This window comes from Labrus bergylta, chromosome 21 (genome assembly GCF_963930695.1).
Source record: "Labrus bergylta chromosome 21, fLabBer1.1, whole genome shotgun sequence".
In the NCBI taxonomy this organism is placed as follows: domain Eukaryota; kingdom Metazoa; phylum Chordata; class Actinopteri; order Labriformes; family Labridae; genus Labrus; species Labrus bergylta.
The window spans coordinates 22,420,931-22,440,201 of NC_089215.1; the positions used below are offsets into that span (position 1 = coordinate 22,420,931).

Consider the following 19,271-nt stretch of genomic DNA (forward strand, 5'->3'; position numbering starts at 1 on the left):
TCCGCCCCCTCGCCACATTTACAACCTACTCAACTTATTCTTTACTGTTGTTCATATTCGAACACTGTAGTAAGCGTTGCCCATAACAAAACACAATTTATGTTTTAGAGTGAATAATAAATTGTGAAGACATGTACTTACAAGTCTACATCTAACAAGTCTTTGCTGAAGTATGCATTCACGTAAATCCTCTTGAACTGAAAGTATGACAATCTAGAATCCAAATAGTCACCTTTATTTCAAAGAAGTTGTAAATATTCACAAGGTATTTTTTTTTCATTAAGGAAAAACACAATTTATAATGTCATATTTATTTTATTTTTGTGGATACTTGAACTGGACAAAATTGATTACCCCAAGGTAACCTATAGTTTTTGTATGAAACGAATTTTGGAAAAAAGTTATACCAGGCATTGTGATTAAACAATCCATAGTTTGAATGTTTATTGTGACGTCTTCGGTTCAGTCTCTTCTTCCTCATCTTGATGTAATGAGGCTGTTCTTAACTGATAGTTACTCTGTGTTTTTCCATCCTCATCCTCATCTTCTGCTTCATTTTCATTTTCATCTTCGCTGTCCTCTGAGGTGTCGGCTTCCTCCTCAGAAGAAGAATCATCATCCTCTTCATGGTCACTAAATAAAGAGAAACACACAGTTACCCCAGGAAACAGACATACGAAATATCGATTTTATTTTAGAAAGAAAATAGATCCCCCCCCCAAGCAATATTGGCCTAATTTTTTTTATGTTAGGCTGATATTCGTCTCAAATGTAAAAGTTATATACAAGAAAATGTTCATCATATGTTATTCACCAACACAAAATTTGTAGAAAACAATGTGTATTTGGAAATCACCAACTCTTATAATCCTGTATTTATCTATTGAATACCATCCTGGAAACAATATATGCTTACCACTGACGTTTGTTGAGATTCCCACATTCTACTCCTGAGTTCACGTCAAATGGATCTGTGAATGAGAAGATGGTTAGCTGTCCTTTTAAAGAAAATTGGTCCAGCAGTAGAGGTCATAACACAGCAACTACATGTATTCCTCTATGTGTTTAGGGCAATTTTTCCAGATATGCTGCACACAATTAGCCTGGTTCAAGCCTTCTGAAGCACTTCTCTATTTTTATGTTTACATAAATTTAAACAGTATCGAATTAATTGCAATTCAATGACCAAAGGGATCCAAATAGGGTATAAAACTATGGAGAAAGTTGTCTAGAACTGTGAGTCAGGTCGCACAAATAACAGTGAGTTTAATTGTTTTGATGAATGATATTACTTATAAGTGAAAAATGAAAATCTTTAAGGACTGTGTTTTATGATCATCATGTACCAAATTAAAGTGTCAGACCAGCAGTGGTAAGTCAACATAAAACAAACAAAAACATTAAAATAGCTACAGAAAAGAATACAATTTTTATATAAAGCCCACCTTCCTTTGAATGCAGTAACACGTGTATTTTGAATCTCAGCTTTCTGCATGCTTTGTTTAATAGATAAGAACATAACTTTAGAGCTACTATTTGCACTCCAGTCCAAACCAATAATCAATAAGGACATGTGGGACTAAATCCAAAATTAATCCAACCACACAATGCTACACAATTATCAGGAGAACACACTGAACGTGACCCCGATTTAATTCTCCCCAATTTTACCAAAGTCATCCTCCTCTGGTTTAGCCATCAGAAAGTCCTTTTCCACAGAGAGAAGCTCCTCCTCTGACTGGCAAGCAGCATAACGCTCCAACAGAACTTTATTTAGGTCCAGGAACACTGTCCCCCACTTGAATTTCTTCAACAAGAGCAGCGCAAGCTCTTCAAACCCTGCAAAATCAGTTCATTTGAGTTTCACTGCGGTAACGTGAAACAGGATACAAGGCAGTCAGGATGACAATATAGAACCTCACCAACAATGCAGAATGTGGCTGCAAAAGCCTCAACACAAGATAACTTGCAAGGCTTGCCATAGTTGACTGGGTTTGCAGCTACCAGGTACGGCAGTAACCTGGGGTGAGTTCCGACCATCTTATTGAAGGGAGTCTCCTCCAGTTTGGCCCAGGAACAATCGATCACTGCTAACCCATTCTTAGCCACAATCTCTCTGTGTGAAAAAAGGTCAACACAAAAAGCTTTTTTCTATATCACACCATTTGATTATCATTCGATCACAGTAAAGATTCAAGAAAACATAATAGTTTATTATAAAAATAGTTTCCGGAATCAATTAAATCTTTTAGTTTGCCAGAATGTTTTAAATATTTAAATTTGTTATAAAGTATGACAAAAAAATGCCCTTCATTGTAATATAAACAAGGCTTTCATAGATTCTGATCATAAATTAAACAATCTCAAACTTCATGGATTCAATTATTAACTGATCAAACTATAAAATAATCACTAAATTAACTCTTTTGAGTGGCAGCTCATAGCCTGCTATATGATTTATTATTATGCATTGTAATAACAAAAACTGTACTTATTTTCTAAAGGCTCTAAGACAAAACGTCATGGGAAAAGGAACACTACCCACCTATCTGCTGGTGTCACATATTTTGTGCCCATTGGACTCAGAATGAGTCCGTTAAATCTCTGATTGAGGCGCAGGTTGCGTACAAAACCTTTGCGTACCAGCTTTCTGCCAGTACAACGTTTGGGATCACAGTGTCCCAACTCCCACATGGCAAGTGGACAAGGTAGCTTAATCTGAGGGGCCTCTGCCCCCTTCTCAAGATGAAGACTTGCTGGAAAAGGTGAGAACACACAAAAAGTAGTCAGTTTGATGTGAATGTTAAAACTGAACAACGAGATTCTTACATTTTCAGACTATTTGTAAGATAACATTTTTCACCATCACCTTAATCTACAGACAATTTTTTTGTTGACTTACTATATAGTACTATGGCATATAACACAGTTCCCGATATAACCAAATTCCACACAAATTACTTCAGCTATATTTCGTACATTTGTCTTACCCAGAGTTTTTTTTTCCAGCATTTAAGACATAACTTTTTTATTTGATAAATCCTGGACTTGTTGTCACCATGAAAAAGATGAATTTAAACAGTTGATATTGTTTTGTAATGTCAAAGTATTATTACCTTCAAAAGCAGTGTGCATTTCTTCCTCAAATGCCTCCAAGGACTTCCCCTTCATTTTATGCCTTTTGTCTTTTCCCTTGTTGTCAGGGCGCACAAACTTGCCCTGTTTTTTTCGTCCCATGTTGCAGGCAGTGGAAAGTTAGTTATCTGCCTTCTGATTAAAACTAACCAACATCTTTTTACGTGCTTCACTCTGACATGAGTTAGCCAGCTAGCTAGCTACCTCAGTGACACCGGTATGTCTAAAGAAGTAACCTTACAAAAATAAATATATCTATAATTTGAATATTTTTTATCACGATACGTTAATAAATGCCTGTGTTTATCCGTCACTATAATTTATAATGTTATTAAGTACTGTAAGCTTAAATCGTAAATAGCATGTCGTAGTACAGAAAGTTCACCGCGCATGCACACATTTTATTTTTGTCACGTGACAGGCCATCTGATGACCGAAACAGCAAAGCAGGAAATGCAGCCAGAAATGAACGCCACGCATCTTACCCACTTATAAATCAGCTTTACATGTACCGGAATGCATCGTTTATTAAGGTTGTGGGTGGTCTTTATATCTCTATTCAGTAAGTACTTAAAAACTAACTCGTTTTTTAAGATCAAGTCACACAGTAATAATATCAAACTAGATTCGCTACATGACAAGGTGTCTTGAATGAGTTGAGACAGATGCTGACTTGTTTTCTTCTCGCAGTAAATCATGGATTCGCCAGTAAAATGAAAATAGTCGAGGAGCCAAACACATTTGGGTGCGTTTAGGAAAAAGCTATCCGTCACAGTTTGCACCTTGTTGACTTAATCAACTTTCAGACTGACTTTTCTCTGCCTGTGTTTAGGTTGAATAATCCTTTTCTAGCCCAGGGAAGCAGACTACAGCCGAAAGTGATCCCATCTCCAGTGTCTGGTAAAATATGTTGACTGGATGACATTTAGCATATGTTTAAATTAATTCTATTTTTAAATATTGTGAAGGAAAATGTTTGCAAGAACAAGTTGACTGAATATAATCAAGTTGACCCTTTGTGTACCAGCCAATGACTGGATTATCTTAAGTCAACACTGTTGTGTTCCTCTGCACAGGCCCTGCACATCTTCAGCGGCTTGCAGGAAAGTGCTTCAGTTTCATAGAGTCAACGTAAGCTTTTTGCATTACACAGCATACATGAACTGTTATGCATGCTCAATGTCAACTGAATTCTTTTACACTACAGTATTTATATAAAAAAAAAAACATGACAGGGTATTTGTGTTCATTCCATGCAGGTATAAATATGAATTCTGTCCATTTCACAACATCACACAACATGAGCAGTCATATAGATGGAACGCTTACAGTGGTATACTGGGGTAAGCAGCAGTTCATCTTATTTACATCACCTTTGTGTAAATGTCATTCTAAATAAGCAGCTTGTATGTGTTTTTAACAGGATCTGGCAGGAGTGGGAAATAGTAAACAACACTTTCACAGGCATGTGGATGAGAGATGGGGATACTTGTGGAACCAGAAACAGGGAAACAAAGGTCCTTTAGAAGAAAAAAAAAGAAACACTTGTTTTGATTGTGTTTTAGGAGCTTCAACAGGCTTATTCAATCAACGTCTAGGATTCTTCTTTTTTCTTGAAGTGTGACTCCTTTAACACAAAACACATCAGTTAATGTTTGACTATGAGTCTAGACCATGACATTTAACTCTCTAAAATGTTTTAAACATTCAGACCAGACCTTCATCAGACTGGAAACTGTCCAATATCTTCACACAAACAAATCAACAACATGAATACTGCAAATGTTGTGTAACTAATACGTTATCTTTTTATTTCTGTAGGTGATTCTTGTCTGCAGCACAAGCAGTAAGCTAGCTCAAGTCTCCGAGCCCAGTACCTGTGTGTACTCACTGACCTTTGAGACCCCTCTGGTTTGCCATCCACATTCTCTTTTAGGTAAGATAAAAACCTTATTGCTCAAGTCAGTATTTGTATTGATATATATATTTTTAAAACACTTTTATGCCTTTGTAAGTGTACCCGACATTGAGTGAGAAGCTGCAGAGGGAATGGGATGAAGCCGAGCAGGCTCACTATGAAGATCTTGTTACTGAGCAGGTAAACAATCAGTTTGGTGTGTTTCAAGCTTTGTTCTATGTACATATTTTATGGTACTTCACAAAGCGTATTCAAATTTGAGTCATTTGTGATTATTTGTCAACTAACATGTACTTCTGCTGCAGGGTTACAACAATCTCTTGAGGGATATTTTTGAGGATGCTGGTCTCCTGAAAAGCCAAAAAGTGAGAATAAAGGCGGCAGAAGTTGCAGTGGATTCAGAAACACACAACTCTTTACAGAAATGCACAGAGGCATGTCTAATAATGAGCTCTTTCAAATGAAAAAAATATCTGAATTATAACTACATATCTGTATATTAACATGTGACAGAAAATGGATATTGTCATTATAATTTCTCACACAGGATTTCCAAAAACAAAGGGAAGAGATTGAGAGACTGCGCACACTCCTTACTCAACACAATATTCCTTTTGATTCAAAGCACAGTAAGTTAATTCTGCAGGGTCGCCTTAACCCTTTAAGGTTTGATCAGTGTGTGAATTGTGTTGTCTTTGTTGGATGTTGCAGATGAAGCCAAAAGCACAGTAAGCGTGACAGTGACAGATCAACAGCCGAGAGGAGACAACGGCCTTATTGAACATCTCCCAGAGCAAGTCACCGTCTAACCATCTTACAGACGCTTACTGGATGTGAAGGTTCTGTTTGAGCGACGGAGACACTCACTCAACGTGACGACTGAAGGTTGATTTCATCAGGGCACATGGAGGAAAAACTGAACTCATTTGTGGATTATAAACTTCAAAGACCTTTTTTAAAAAACAAAATCTAGAACACTGTTTGCTATTTCCAAGAGTTTCTTCTGAAAGGATTAAATTGTCAACATGTAGAAATCTGTACATACTCAACCTTTAAAAAAAAATGTTTAAGAGGAAATTGTCTGCTTTGAAGAGGGATGAAAGGGTTAAAAGCACACGTCTTAACATTAAATTTTATGAACTATAAAATGATAAAATTGAGTCCCCCAAAATCTGTTTCAGGACAAAAATTGTAGTCAAACAGTATTTCCAGACGTTTTTTAATGTGTACAGAAAAATAGGAAATTCATGAATTAACCATGTTATTAATTAGCTGATATGATACTCGAGTGTGTCTCACCACAACGCAATAATAATGTGAAACTCCTAACAGATCATGGCGTGAGTTGTCTATACTTACAACTTTATTTCACAGTATTTTTATAGACTCTAATACTGGAAGTGATGTCACCAGCCTTTGACCACATATAGAGAAATCTTTAACTTTTAAGATGCATGTTGTATTATGCAAGTGGGTGACCAAAGATCAGATCATTTGCAGCAAAGGAGAATTTTTTGGGGGGAAGATTTTGTAAAAGAATTTGTCAACATGAATCTGCAAGGAGATTTTTTTTCTTTAAGTTTTAATTCTGTTTATATCTTGAGTGGATGAGGTCATTCCCATCAGTGACTTCAGGTTATAGGGTTTGACGTGCACTAACATGTCTCGAGGAGAAGCCTTCCTGTGACTTTTAACGCCAGGAGCCTCTCATCTTTCTTGAATATCTTTGGGAATTTGAATTTCTCCACCTCTGTCGATGACGGTGACACTGGACTCTGAGCGTTTATTTAAAACTACTGAAAAATCATCTGTGTAACAAACAATTAAGTGTAACATTTCATATTTTATAGTAAAGATTTGGTGATGGACCACGAACAAGCAAGAATGTAAATGTAAGTATGAGAACAATGAGAAGAGAAAGTCATCATGACATTAATATAAAAAATAAACGAGCATTGATGATAATTCAATAGAACACCTCTTTCTCAAAGCACCAATACAAAATACTACATATAAAATAACTTATAGTCCAAGTATAAGATCAGGGAACTATCAGTCTACTGATCAACATATTTCAGTCTTTTTCTGGTGGACTCTGTGTGGTGCGTTCAGGTGAGCAGCTGGATAACTTCTCTGGCCCGGTGCGCCCTCTGCTGGACAGCGCTGTCCTCTGCTTCTTGTCCCGACATTTCAATAAGAGCTAAGGCCTTCTGAGCTGTGGTGTCTCTGGATCCTCCACGCAGACCCTCCAGGTACTGGAGCAGCAGGGAGAACTTCTCATCTGGAACCTGAGTACAAGTATTTAACGTTACCATTATTCAGTCTTTACTTCATGTATGGGAGTTTTCCTTTTGTATAAATGAAAGTAAATAACCTGTGGTCGTTTGCAGCAGATACAAGGCACATTTTACTCTTCAATATAACTGCAGCAGCTCCAATATTAGTGTATAAACATTTATATTATATGTCTGAAGATCAGCACTCCCCCCCCCCAACTCAGGTTAGTTTTACCTTCTCAGAGTCGAACATGTGCTGCAGTAACCACGTCTGTCTGGTCTTCTGGAACTTCCACTCGGTGCGATTTTCTGCCCAGCTGCAGAGACAAAACCGAAAGGGGGCTGTGGTATTACATCAGTTAACATAAATGTAAAATGTTCTACTGTACACACAGGTGATAACTTTAACAAGGAATTATAATGAAGGTAATGTTTGAAATCACAGTTTGAGGTGGAAGATATTAGAGTGGGTCGCTCTGCAGTTTGTTTTACTAAATCTTACATTACAACTGGCAGAACAAAATACTACTTATTCATATATACATGTTTGAAGTTGGTTTGTTAAGATGACTTGACTTTTTGGATTATTGGAAGTTATTTTGACGCTGAAGATATTTTTAGGTTGTTGTGTTCTCAGACTTCAAACAGAATCTTGTATAACAGTTTCCTCTCCTTATGATTAATGAATCAAACTTTGTTAATAAACTTTGTTGAATTTCTCTTCAAGATATCATTCATTTACAACACTTCAGAGGATTAAATTAACTCTTATTACTTTGAAGGATGAATTTGACTTCATTGTTGTCACCTGTTACTGTCATGGTAACACCACCACTCGTGCATTTTAACTCACTCATAATGAGTTAATGTACGACTCTTTCAGAACCAAGCCATGCATTAATGAGCAACTATAATAATAATAATACATGAACCTCCATGAATAATGTCTAACTTATTCTATTCATTTATACTCTTCATTCATGTTCTATATGAGTCATTTATTAACTCATGATAGTCTGGGCATTAAGCGTTCATAATCTAATTTTAAAAAACAGTTTTGTGCCATAAACACTTTAAACTAGCTTTAAAGTTTGTTTCTGGATCCAAATGTCTGTTCAGTTAATGCTGATTTTGCACATTTATTTTTAAAACTGTATTAAAAAAAAAAAAAAAAAAGGGTTACTTTGGACCAATTGTTTATAAAATAAAGCCTGCTTCACATCTGTACGAGTCCCTTTGTAGAATTCCTCCTGGACTAAATCAAAGCGGTTCTTACCATGTGAGATAGTCCAAGGCATGCTGAGGCGCAGTGGGTGCAGGCGCTTCGGTTTTCTCCGGGGTCACTCCCTCGTCTTTCAGCCTCTTCTTCCCCTCCTTCTTCAGGATCTTCTTCATCTTCCTCTCCAGGACCCTCCTCTCCTCGGGGCTCAGGTCCTCCTCTCCCTCCACGTCAGGCGCCCCTTTTGGCAGGCCGGGCGCTTCTGAAATCTGTCAAAGCAAAAACAAAAAGGCTCATGGGAGTTAGCTGCACTCACAGAACTTCCTTTGTAGACTTTTATTATTCTCGTTGATTGTGTGAAACGCTTATCAGACATCCAAAAATATCTCACATCCACTGGGAGCCAATGATGGGACACATTTTTATCATTCTATCAATCATTTCACTTTGTGTCTACAAACACATTTTTCCTACTCATTCCCAAAAATGAACATATGTTTCTGAAAAAGCCATGTTTTATTTATTACTGATTCTTTGTTCTGTTGATGCTATAAAAACAAAATTTGATATTTTGTTTTTATAAAACATGCACTTCAGGCTTCTGTTCATGTGCAGCTCAGAGGGATGTTTCCTGTCTCTACAGCTTTGTGAGGTCATCGTCAGATGCATTTATACCGTGTGCTGAACTTTTCTGTGGTGCACAACTTCCCTTCAGTGAGGCATTCAGAGCACCAGCGCTTGCTTAGTTTTAAAATAACCATGCGTGCTGTGGGGATGCTTTTCATGCTTTTTTGCAGGGATTTCAAAATTGAAACCAATATTAAGTTGAAATTTCAAAGCAGAAACTTTGTGTACAAGAAGTAATTATCAGCTCATTTGTCTGGAGAATAACTAATCCATAGAAACAAATAAACTAAAGCTGCTACACTGCAGTAACTCAGAGACCACGTTTAAGTCTTAGGGAAAGCCAAACAAGTGCCTCAGTATGCTCTCTGATTTAACGGACTGCAGGGTGATGAAAAAAACCCCAGAAAAAACAGAAGGGAGGGGAGGAAAAGATTTTGATCACATGGCCAAGAAGTCATTCTGAAAGTGTGTTGGCAGGGTACACCCTACAGAAACATATGAAAACTCTTCAGAGCGAGCAATAGCCTCCATGCAGAGAGCATCATTTTCAGAGATCTGAGTGGATCTTACGACGTCAGGCTGCTGGATACAAAACACAAGACGAGTGGGCAACGGAAGCAGAAAAATGGTAAGTGGAAACATGTGTGCTTACTGAGCAGGCGGTTCCCCAAAGCGGGGCAGACAAAGGCTGCTCAACGGAAATGTTGGCATCGACCTAAAGAGTGAACTTTTTCAAATAAAAATAGTTCATTAATGAGATCATTAATGTTTCTATTTTCTGGGTGAAATATGTCGTGTTTTTGTTGTTTAGTGCACAGGCAGAAGAAGAAAGAGGATTAGTGAATTGGTTTAGTTTAGAATATGGATGAACAGATTCCAGATGGTGTCAAAATCTAAAGTTTTGAGGAAACAGTTTTTTTCTGCTGATATAAACTTGATTAGCCAGCGTTATGAATTTGAAGATGAGTTTTTATAATTCTTGATTTCCCATTACTGAGGAACGTTTTACTTGGGATCTAAAAGAAACAACTTCTAGTAAAGTTCAAATAAACTTTGAGCTTATTCAGGACAGAAATATGCAGTGTCAGCAGCAGACTGAGACACCCACCCTGCAAGACAGAGCGCTACCGCAGGTCGTTCATCCCATCTGCCGTCAGACTGTTTAATCAGACTGTTTAACAGCATCACCACCTCACGACTCATATCAATAATTCTACACACTGATACTTCCAATCACAGAAATACAATTTACCTTTTTTTAAACATATATGCATATGTACACACAGTCACATATACACATAAGAATGAAAATAACCAAAAAACAAAACAAAAATACTCTGATAAGAATGTAGAAGAACATAATTAAATTAAATCACAGAGTAGAGTGTAATAAACAATGCACAACCCCCCACCCACACCCCCACTCAGCGCATCATGACCAACACACATATTAATGGTTATTTATGCAATACAAAAGGTGCAACAGTAGCAGGCACACATTCAATCGGGTAGTACCTCTAAATTAGTGAAATAGGAAATAAAGGGTTGCCATTTGTGGAAAAATTTGACTACATCCTCTCAACGTGTGTTGAATTTTCTCAAGTTTAAAAAAAAAACATCATGTCTTTGAGCCACCGGGAGATAGACAGATATTTAACAGACTTCCAATGCAACAATAAGGAACGTCTTGCTAGTAAGGACGTGAAAGCTATGATGTCCTTTTGTGTAGAGGTAAGTGCAAGTAAGGGGTCAGGAATCCCGAATATAGCAATCAGAGGACAAAGTTCAAGATTTACCCCAAGAACAGTGGACATAATAGTAAAATAACCCGCCCAGAAACCTTTCAGATCAGGACAAAGAAAAAACATGTGGCTAAGGTGACAAGGAGAGCCATGGCATTTATCACATTTGTCTTCCACTTAGGGATACAGTTTAGATAGTCTAGACTTAGAGAAATGCACCCTGTATAAGACCTTAAATTGGATAAGTCCAAGACGAGCACAAGAGGTGGTAGATCGTATCCTCTCTATGGCCTGTTCCCAGGACTCCTCCCGTATTCGCATTCCCAGCTCCTCTTCCCATGTACACTTAAGTTTGAGTGATCGCTAAAAGCCAAGATAATATCATACAACTTTGAGATGATTCCTCTGTGATGAGGAGCAAATGATAGCGTGGTTTCCCATCGCTGTTCTGGAGGTAAAGAGGGGAAATTAGGGAAACACTTAATAAAATTGCGAGTCTGAAAATAGCGAAACAGATGAGTAACAGGGAGGCCGTAGTGAGATGACAAAACTATCAAAGACACCATCTACATACAAATATTTGAATTGTGTAATACCCTTGTCATACGACACTGAAAATGTCGAATCCGAAAGTGATGGAGGAAATAAATGGTTGTTATTTAAAGGACTCAAGGAAGATGCAGCAACAAATTTAAAATGCCGTCTAAACTGATACCAGATCTTGAGTGTGTTAAGAACCACTTGATTATCAGTATATAGAGAGGGTTTTGTAGGTAAAGAGGAATAAAGTAGAGCAGGACTATCATCCCCTACAGGATGATAGTTCCTATTTACACCAAGAGGATTCAGGAGATTTTAACCAGTAGCAAAGTTTATGGATGTGAGCAGCCCAATAGTAAGTTAGAAAATTAGGTAATGCAAGTCCTCCACTAAGTCTGCAGCTCTGCAGTAAAGTTTGACGAACCCTAGGAGATTTCCCACCCCAAATAAAAGAACAAATTATCTTATCCAGTGAATCAAAGAAATATTTTCAGCTTCTCCTACGTCCTCCTGTTAGCTGCAGCATTAGCCGCATGTAACGCTCGGTTCTAGCCCCCCTCGATAAAAATGTGTCACTGTGACGTCATTGTCAGTGTGAGATCACTGATCTAAGCCCATTGGCTCGTTGTGGCAAGCCCTGTAGTTCATGTTGCACGCCCGTTAACTTCTGTAGCACGCCCACGATATGCCGTAGCCTGCGGTAGCACAGTAGTGCTAAGGTGCTAATGTTTATGCTCCTCTCGGACGGAGCCAGTGACTGCATTCCCAATATGGTAAAAGAGGCGGGACATTTCTGAGAACCATGCTGAGCAACTGACCAATAACAACAGAGCGGATCGGCAGACCAATCAGAGCAGACTTGGCCCCCGTGGGGTCTAACAGTGGGGGCTCAGCAGAGCGTAGCTGACGGACTCAGAGCGGAGAGGGAGCAAGGAGGAGCAGTACATGAAAACAGACACTTTTTTCAGACTTTAGCTATCGTGAATATACAAAAGTAGGTACATAGATTAAATATACAAACCCCAAAGAGGGCAGAATATGGGCTCTTTAAAAAACAATTGACGTCCCTTTATAAAACCATTTTGCTCTTCGGATATAATATGAGGAAGCACATTCTCTAGATGGGATGCAATTACTTTAGTCAACACCTTTACATCAGCATTAAGCAGAGATAATGGTCTGTATGAACCACAGGAGGTTGGATCTTTGTCCCTTTTGAGAAGGAAAGCAATGGCTTGTGTCAAAGTTGGTGGTAATGCACCACATTCTATGGATTCATTAAATACAGATAAAAGTAGCGGTAATGCAAAAATTTCCCCCATGGGGGATCAAAAATGTTTATCTTTATCTTTGTAAGGGTGGGTTCTCTATACTAAATGAGTCACAGTCTGAGCAATTCTAAACACTGTTTCATATGTTTATAAAAAAGCTGAGTTTGATTTCTGAAATAAGTTTATTCTAAACGATATATTTGCACTTTTTTTCTTTTCATTTTCAGGAAAATCACTTCTCTACTGTGAGCAGTGCCACACCTCAGTTTTCCAACACATCCACCACCCCCAACATCACCTCCTTTGACTGTAGGATTGCAGCCAATGACATCACCTCCAGAGCGAACTATGTCTATAGTCTCTTTGCGTCTTTGGGCTTTGTCGCCGGCTGCTTCCTACTCTACAGTTTTGTGCAGACCTACAGAGCTCAGAGACGTCTGACGTGGCTCAACTTCCTCCTCTGGGCCTTCTGTGGCTTCCACCTGCTGCTGCTGCTCCTCTCCCTCCATGCCGTCGCTTACAGACCTGCCTACCTGCAGACCTCAGGTTTAGGCTGTGCAGCTCTGTCGTTCTTCATCAACACGGTCTCTCTGTGCAGTCTGCTGCTGTTGGTTCTCATGGCCTACGTCCTCACTCTGGACCCGCCGTCCCACATGCTGCTGAGGAAGCCTGCAGTCTGTGTGGCTTTAGTGATCCTGACATCAGTGCTGGTTTGTCTGCTGCTGGCAGGGCTTCGTGGTCCAAGCGATGGTCTGCAGGAGGAAGGATTTTGTTTTATGGATCCAGTCAGTTCTGGTGTTTCTTATGCTGCTGCCCGGCTTTGCCTGGTGTTTCTGATCCCCTACATCCTCCAGCTGGGACTCCTGATCTGTGGCTGTGTCCGGCAGTGTAAATCAAAAGGACGTTTCCTGTCCGGCTCTGAGGAGGGTCCCATGTTCCTGACCGTCACCTCGGCTGTGTTTTTCTGCCAGCTCTTCTACAGCGTGGCCCTGCTGAGAGGGGCGGAGCTACAGAGCGCGGAGCTACAGAGCGCGAAGCTACAGAGCGCGGAGCTAAGCGATTGTAAACGGGTATTCCTGAGCGTGGCCGAGTTCGTGCTGTTCTCAGGGAGCAGCGTCAGCCTGCTGCTCGTGCTGCTCATGCACAGGCCGTGCAGAGAGAATCTGCGCGGAGCATTCAGGCAGCTGAGGGACTGCTGCAGGAGACCGGGCAGAACGCAGCCACACCGGAACATCATCGCTCCTCACATCGAGATCACAGACACCCTGCAGGACATCGAGTCATAGAGGACTAAAACTCTAATCTACGACTAAAATAAGAATTACAGACTTCCAGACTACAGATGTAAATTAGCTTATCGCTAACTCTGGTAAAGCTAATTGGCTGTACACTGTCCCTGCCAAAATAAACAAATAAATGTAGTAGAACAATCTACTTTAAACGCTTCCCCTGTCTCTTTAGCTCTTAAGTTACAATGTCAATTTAATGTAATGTTATTTTACACATGCATTTTCCCTTCAAGAGTCTCAGGTGTTTTAAAAGTTTAAGTTTCCTTCTTTTGTGCTTTTTTGTTTTCATTTTTGATCTTTGAAGTCTTCAGCTGATTTCTTTCTTCAGAATTGTGCAGCATGTTGCTACATTCCTTTCTCTCACTTCAGATACAATATGTCTATATAATTTATAAAAACCAACATCTACAAGTAAGTTCATTAGAAAATGACTAACATTTGTAGTTTTTTGTAAATGTGTCGAGCTGGCCTTTGGACACGCCTCTCTTTCTTGGAAAACAGACTCTGTTTGCATTACCATCTTTCACACAAAAGCCCATTCACAGGAACTGCCTGGAAAAAGCTCCGCAATCCCCTGAATGCCACTTAGGAAACATTAAGTCAGGGGAATAGAACGCCAGATGCTTACTTGAAACCAACAGTATCTATATTCTTCATGGTAACATTTTCAAAGAACCAAAACAAGCTACACAAGTCACACTCTCATCTGGCCCATTCCACTTTCAGGAAGTGGATCGGCACCAGTTCTAGGAATAATACCTGCAGGGATGACATCATAGCATCATTTGAAAAATGTCAGACCTGATTCCCTAAGTAACAAAGTCAAATCTTTGTGATCCATTTAAGTCATCTCTTTTTGGCATCTGTTGCCTCCATGTTGCCTCCATGTTCTTATTGGTTCTCATTTTTATGGATTAAAAAAAATAAATAAATGAAATTAGAGAGTTTCAGTATGAATATATCGGTATGAATACTACTTCAAGTGATATAATTTGCCCATTAGTATAATTTTGTATTTATAGGTTTATAATTAATAGAGTTTTTGCTTTTGAATTAATTTACATTTTTTATATTTATCACATATTGAAACATTGTGTGTTTATAGTAGGTCTGTGTGGTTAGAAGTGCTGCTGCAAAGTGTTCCTGCTGTCATAAAGCGCAGCTAATTGTCATAAATTGCCATGTGGGTACAGGTGAATAAATACTCAGATGAGAAGGCATTCTACCAAGCAGCACGAGGAGCAACAGTTTTCTGACCGTCACAGTTTTAGTTTTTGGTCAAATCCGAGAGGTTTTCTTTTAGTAAACGTGTAATATTTATAAGAGCTTATTTTGTAACCTGCAATTCTTTTTTTTTGAGGAATAAATCATCTTTTTTTTGTCACTTTAAAACTGCCTCCTTTCATCTTTGGATTACTTTAAAAATGTGTCTTTTGGAAAGTAGCCTACGAGTCAGAAACTTCTAGTCCTGCAAGAAGTGGCAAGAGGATTTTTGTTTGAGTTAAGTTGCCACTACAAACGCTGTGTGTCCTGCTTTTTTTGATGTTTTTTGATATCCTTCATTAATCCCTGAGGGAAATTGTGGTTTACACTGTTATTTATAGAGACATGCTTCTCACACACACAGGCCTGAATCACACACACACACACACACACACACAAACAGGACCTGTGGACTTTAGTGGAGAGATGTCAGAGTGAGGCTGTTACAAGCTACTAAGCAGAGAGCGCACCAGAGCAGTTTGGGGTTTGGCGCCTTGCTCAAGGGCAACTCGGCAGTGCTGAACCGGCGACCCTACGGTTCCCAACCCAAGTCCCTACAGACTGAGCTAGTCCCCATCCTAAGAACAGAGAAGATCAGAAGGGAGCGAGCAAACTGCCTAATACTTTTCAATATAAAGTTGCTTATACTTTCTACGAGCCGGTAGTGAGTACAGGATTAAACTATTTTTTTTTTGGGGGGGGGGGGGGGGGGGGCATTTTGATAGAGGGATTTAAAAGCGATCCCTGCTCAGACCGGATGGTAGGGGGTTCTCCTGCAGCCACACGTCCGATGTGTAAGTTAACCTCAAATTTTTACCCCTGCTTCGTCAGCTGTGTATGAATGTGATGAGTTTCTTCTGATGGTCACTTTACATAGAGGTCATCAGTGTGTGAATGTGTAGGTGTGACCTGCAGTGTAAAAGCACTTTGAGTAGTCAGAAGACTAGAAAAACACTATATCAAGTCTATTTACTGTTTTGTATATTCACCTCAAGTACTAGCATCTTTTTTATCTTTACTTAGACTTAACAGCAAGACATCAGTTATATCTTCTAACATTTTCCAGTACAATAAAAACCATGTTATACAACAAATGAGATACGTAAGACAACCAAACGACCTGTAACAGATTTTTGTACAGATCAACACAAATCCTCAAATTGTGTTTATTGCATACTAATAGAATCCTGCAGCATGAAAGATATAAATAAAGTAAAATAGCGTCATTCTTACCTCTGTCTCCTCTGCTTTTTGTTTCTTTTTTCTTTTCTTTTCCTTTATCTTTGTCTGTGTTTCATTGTCTGCTGTGACGGTCACATGGGGAATCTCTACTGGAGCCTCCTGCATTAAATACACATTCATTAGTTTTTGTGAAATATTTGGCTGTGTTGTCTAAAACAGGCACAGACATGAGGGATGTCATACTCACCTCTACTTTAGGGGTTTTCTTTTTCTTTTTCACTTTAGTTTGCTCCATTTCTTTCTCATGAACATCAACAGCATCTTGACTCAGCTTCTTCCGTTTGGATGGAACGGTTTCTGGTTTCAAGGATTTGTCTTTTGCCATGAGTTAGTACTACTCAATAAAATAAAAGCATGTCAAAGTTACAACAGCACATAACAACAGAGATGTGTACATTAATGAAGAAAAATGGATAAACAACAAGCACTGGAGACCCAGAAAGATGATGATCTAAACTTAACTGCACGAATGACTAATTCAGTGTTTCTGTATTACAGAAAACTAACCTCGCCCAGCTAAAGCCTACTATTGATTATTGCCTAATGTCCCTTTGAACATACATAAATAAAGTAATACACTGTATTTCACTCAAAATGTGTAAAGCCCCCCCCCCCTCCGCAAGAAAAAAATGACGATGCTGTTTTATGACCCCAACACAAATACATTATTAACAAATTAAACTCAATCATGGATCGACCGTTTATAGTTTCAGACCATATTTGTAACAAAAAATACTCACTTGAAGTGCGAAAATGCGTGCAGAACTCCAGACAGCACAAAACAAGCATGGGACCTGGACCAGGAAGTTATTTCGTCTAGGACAGTCGTGATTGGACAGATATGTCTCTTTGATCACTGATTGGTTGGCGAGCGTGACTGCTTCAAGGACGCTCTTACCGTTTGATAACACTATGTAAAAACCAGAAAAATACTTTTTTTAGGGTAAATAATTTTCTTTTATTCAAATCGTTTTGACAACAGTCTGATAAATAAATAAAATTTGATGACGTGTACAGGGAAATATTCTCTTTACATTTCAGCGGAACCGTTCAACGCTGGGGTAAACAGCAACACGGAAGGAATTTAAGGTCGCACTACATTGCGTTACATGACCTAACCAAGGTGCGTTTGGTAAGAATACGTTTAGTTTGTTTGACCTAACACAGTAAATCCTAAAATGACCATTTGTTCAAGATGTCTACAACAGCAGGTCGAGTTTTGTCAGGTCTGAGACGAGCTGCTTCTAGTCGGAGGATCTTTACATCAGGAAGGTGAGTGAATGTGAAGCAGGCTAACCGAGACCACAGTGACTCATGTCATCTAGCTGCTGTGCTTTAATGACACGTTTTTAATTGTTCTTATTCTACTGTGAGCTTCATATATTCTTAAAAAAAATACAAAGCTATATTCTAACTCTGAGTGATTTAAAACATACTTTACTTTCATACAAATGTTCTTTGAAGTGGCAGCCTGTTGGCAAATCTTGTGCTTCCATAGTATTAACATAGAATTACAATACTATGAATTATGATAGTAGGGTCCCAACTTTTAGAAAACAATTTTATGAAATCTCCCTACAAGTCTGACAAGCTGGTCTGATTTCCATCAGAGACACATTCTGGGTTTTACATTTTGACTTGGGTAGAGTTGAAATAACTTGCCTTTGTTCAAGGTTGAATTCATAATTTGTTGTCGATGGAACAGTTTGTATTTGTCTCTAGAAATCATCATATTGTCCTGTTCACATCCAGAAAACCAGTGAATAAGTAGCACAGTAAAGAAAAAACACACACAAATGAAATCCAAGGTGATCTGTATATGTTGATAATGTACATTTTAAAAGTCTCTTTGTTGTAAAGATTTCATGATTTGAGTGTTTCCCTTTTGGCTAATAAATTAATATTCATGTAAAAATTAAGCATTGCATGAAAATCATTGCATTATAGTTTGAGAGGTATTCAGTCTTTTACTCAAGAGTACCAATTTATAAAATAATCCCATATAATATTCCTCCATTTACGATCTAATTTTGATTCTAGTGTCAAAATTGAAAATACTCCATATGCAAAAAAAACAACTTTTTAAATTGTCCGGTTATTGGATTGTTCAATGTACACTGCCCGGTACTACACATTTCATGACTGATGTGAGTATTTGCATGTTAATCTTTGATGTATTTTTGTCTTTATCAGCCGACTGAACAGTGTGAGGTCTCTCACTCTGAGCTCTCGGAGGGCAGCCAGACCCATAAATGATGAAAAAGAGGTGAAAGATGAGCCCATCAAGTTCTCCACCAGTAAGGCCAGTCACAGAACCTGGAAAGTGGACCAGTCCATGGGGAGCAAGTTTCAGCGTCCCTGGTGGAAGGTGTTGCCAATCAGCCTGTGTGCCAGCGCCTTCCTGCTCTGGTGTGCACTACGAGAAGAAACTGACATAGACGAGAAGCTGGAGAGGAAGCTTTATGAGCAGCTACCAGGCTTGTTGTCAGACAAAGAAGAGGAGGAAAATAATTCAGGTTGACAAATCTGGGACTTATTGTATATATTTCAGCCTATATTTATTGTGAATGTCTTTGTAGAAGTATTGCTGTAGCACCAGTTCATTCATCTGAAGCCGTCCTGTGCTACAGGATTTCTTTCTCAGCAAGAAATGAATTGTCCCAGACAATACAACGCCTTGTCAAGTTTCAGTTGACTGATGAGAACATGTGGATTAAAATGCCTTGATTTGAGCCACAACTTTGTCTGC

The 19,271-nt window shown here is 38.8% G+C and overlaps 4 protein-coding genes across 8 annotated transcripts; 2 read left to right on the forward strand and 2 right to left on the reverse strand.

Annotated features, from left to right (window-relative positions):
- Positions 1-219: 219 nt before the first annotated feature.
- tsr3 (TSR3 ribosome maturation factor) lies at positions 220-3,543 on the reverse strand. The gene is made up of 6 exons (XM_020637558.3): positions 3,117-3,543; positions 2,546-2,756; positions 1,923-2,116; positions 1,672-1,839; positions 917-971; positions 220-633 (listed from the first exon to the last, which is right to left on the reverse strand). The coding sequence occupies exons 1-6, from the start codon at positions 3,235-3,237 to the stop codon at positions 444-446; spliced, it is 939 nt and encodes a 312-aa protein (XP_020493214.1). The 5' UTR covers positions 3,238-3,543; the 3' UTR covers positions 220-443.
- Positions 2,627-6,386, forward strand: gnptg (N-acetylglucosamine-1-phosphate transferase subunit gamma). Of its 3 annotated transcripts, none has more exons than XM_020637559.3 (12): positions 2,629-2,765; positions 3,557-3,697; positions 3,826-3,880; positions 3,968-4,035; positions 4,212-4,266; positions 4,395-4,478; positions 4,559-4,652; positions 4,957-5,071; positions 5,151-5,233; positions 5,359-5,487; positions 5,601-5,682; positions 5,765-6,386. In XM_020637559.3, exons 2-12 carry the CDS (start codon positions 3,652-3,654, stop codon positions 5,860-5,862), a joined length of 909 nt encoding a protein of 302 aa, XP_020493215.1. In that variant the 5' UTR covers positions 2,629-2,765; positions 3,557-3,651; the 3' UTR covers positions 5,863-6,386. The 3 variants fall into 3 exon arrangements, with proteins under 3 accessions (XP_020493216.1, XP_020493215.1, XP_029133831.1); XM_029277998.2 differs by having other exon boundaries at positions 5,359-5,418; XM_020637560.2 differs by lacking the exons at positions 3,557-3,697; positions 3,826-3,880 and having other exon boundaries at positions 2,627-2,765.
- On the reverse strand, positions 6,256-17,395 carry LOC109986771 (uncharacterized protein C7orf50). 3 transcript variants are annotated; one of them, XM_020637561.3, is made up of 6 exons: positions 17,263-17,395; positions 16,710-16,856; positions 16,514-16,621; positions 8,606-8,817; positions 7,565-7,646; positions 6,256-7,341 (listed from the first exon to the last, which is right to left on the reverse strand). In XM_020637561.3, exons 2-6 carry the CDS (start codon positions 16,845-16,847, stop codon positions 7,162-7,164), a joined length of 720 nt encoding a protein of 239 aa, XP_020493217.2. In that variant the 5' UTR covers positions 16,848-16,856; positions 17,263-17,395; the 3' UTR covers positions 6,256-7,161. The 3 variants fall into 3 exon arrangements, with proteins under 3 accessions (XP_020493217.2, XP_065805932.1, XP_065805933.1); XM_065949860.1 differs by lacking the exons at positions 16,514-16,621; positions 16,710-16,856; positions 17,263-17,395 and adding an exon at positions 13,151-13,769; XM_065949861.1 differs by lacking the exons at positions 16,514-16,621; positions 16,710-16,856; positions 17,263-17,395 and adding an exon at positions 13,027-13,138.
- Positions 17,396-17,588: 193 nt separating this feature from the next.
- On the forward strand, positions 17,589-19,254 carry uqcc4 (ubiquinol-cytochrome c reductase complex assembly factor 4). Its single transcript, XM_020637562.3, has 2 exons — positions 17,589-17,794; positions 18,716-19,254. Exons 1-2 carry the CDS (start codon positions 17,718-17,720, stop codon positions 19,041-19,043), a joined length of 405 nt encoding a protein of 134 aa, XP_020493218.2. The 5' UTR covers positions 17,589-17,717; the 3' UTR covers positions 19,044-19,254.
- The last annotated feature ends 17 nt before the right edge of the window (positions 19,255-19,271 follow it).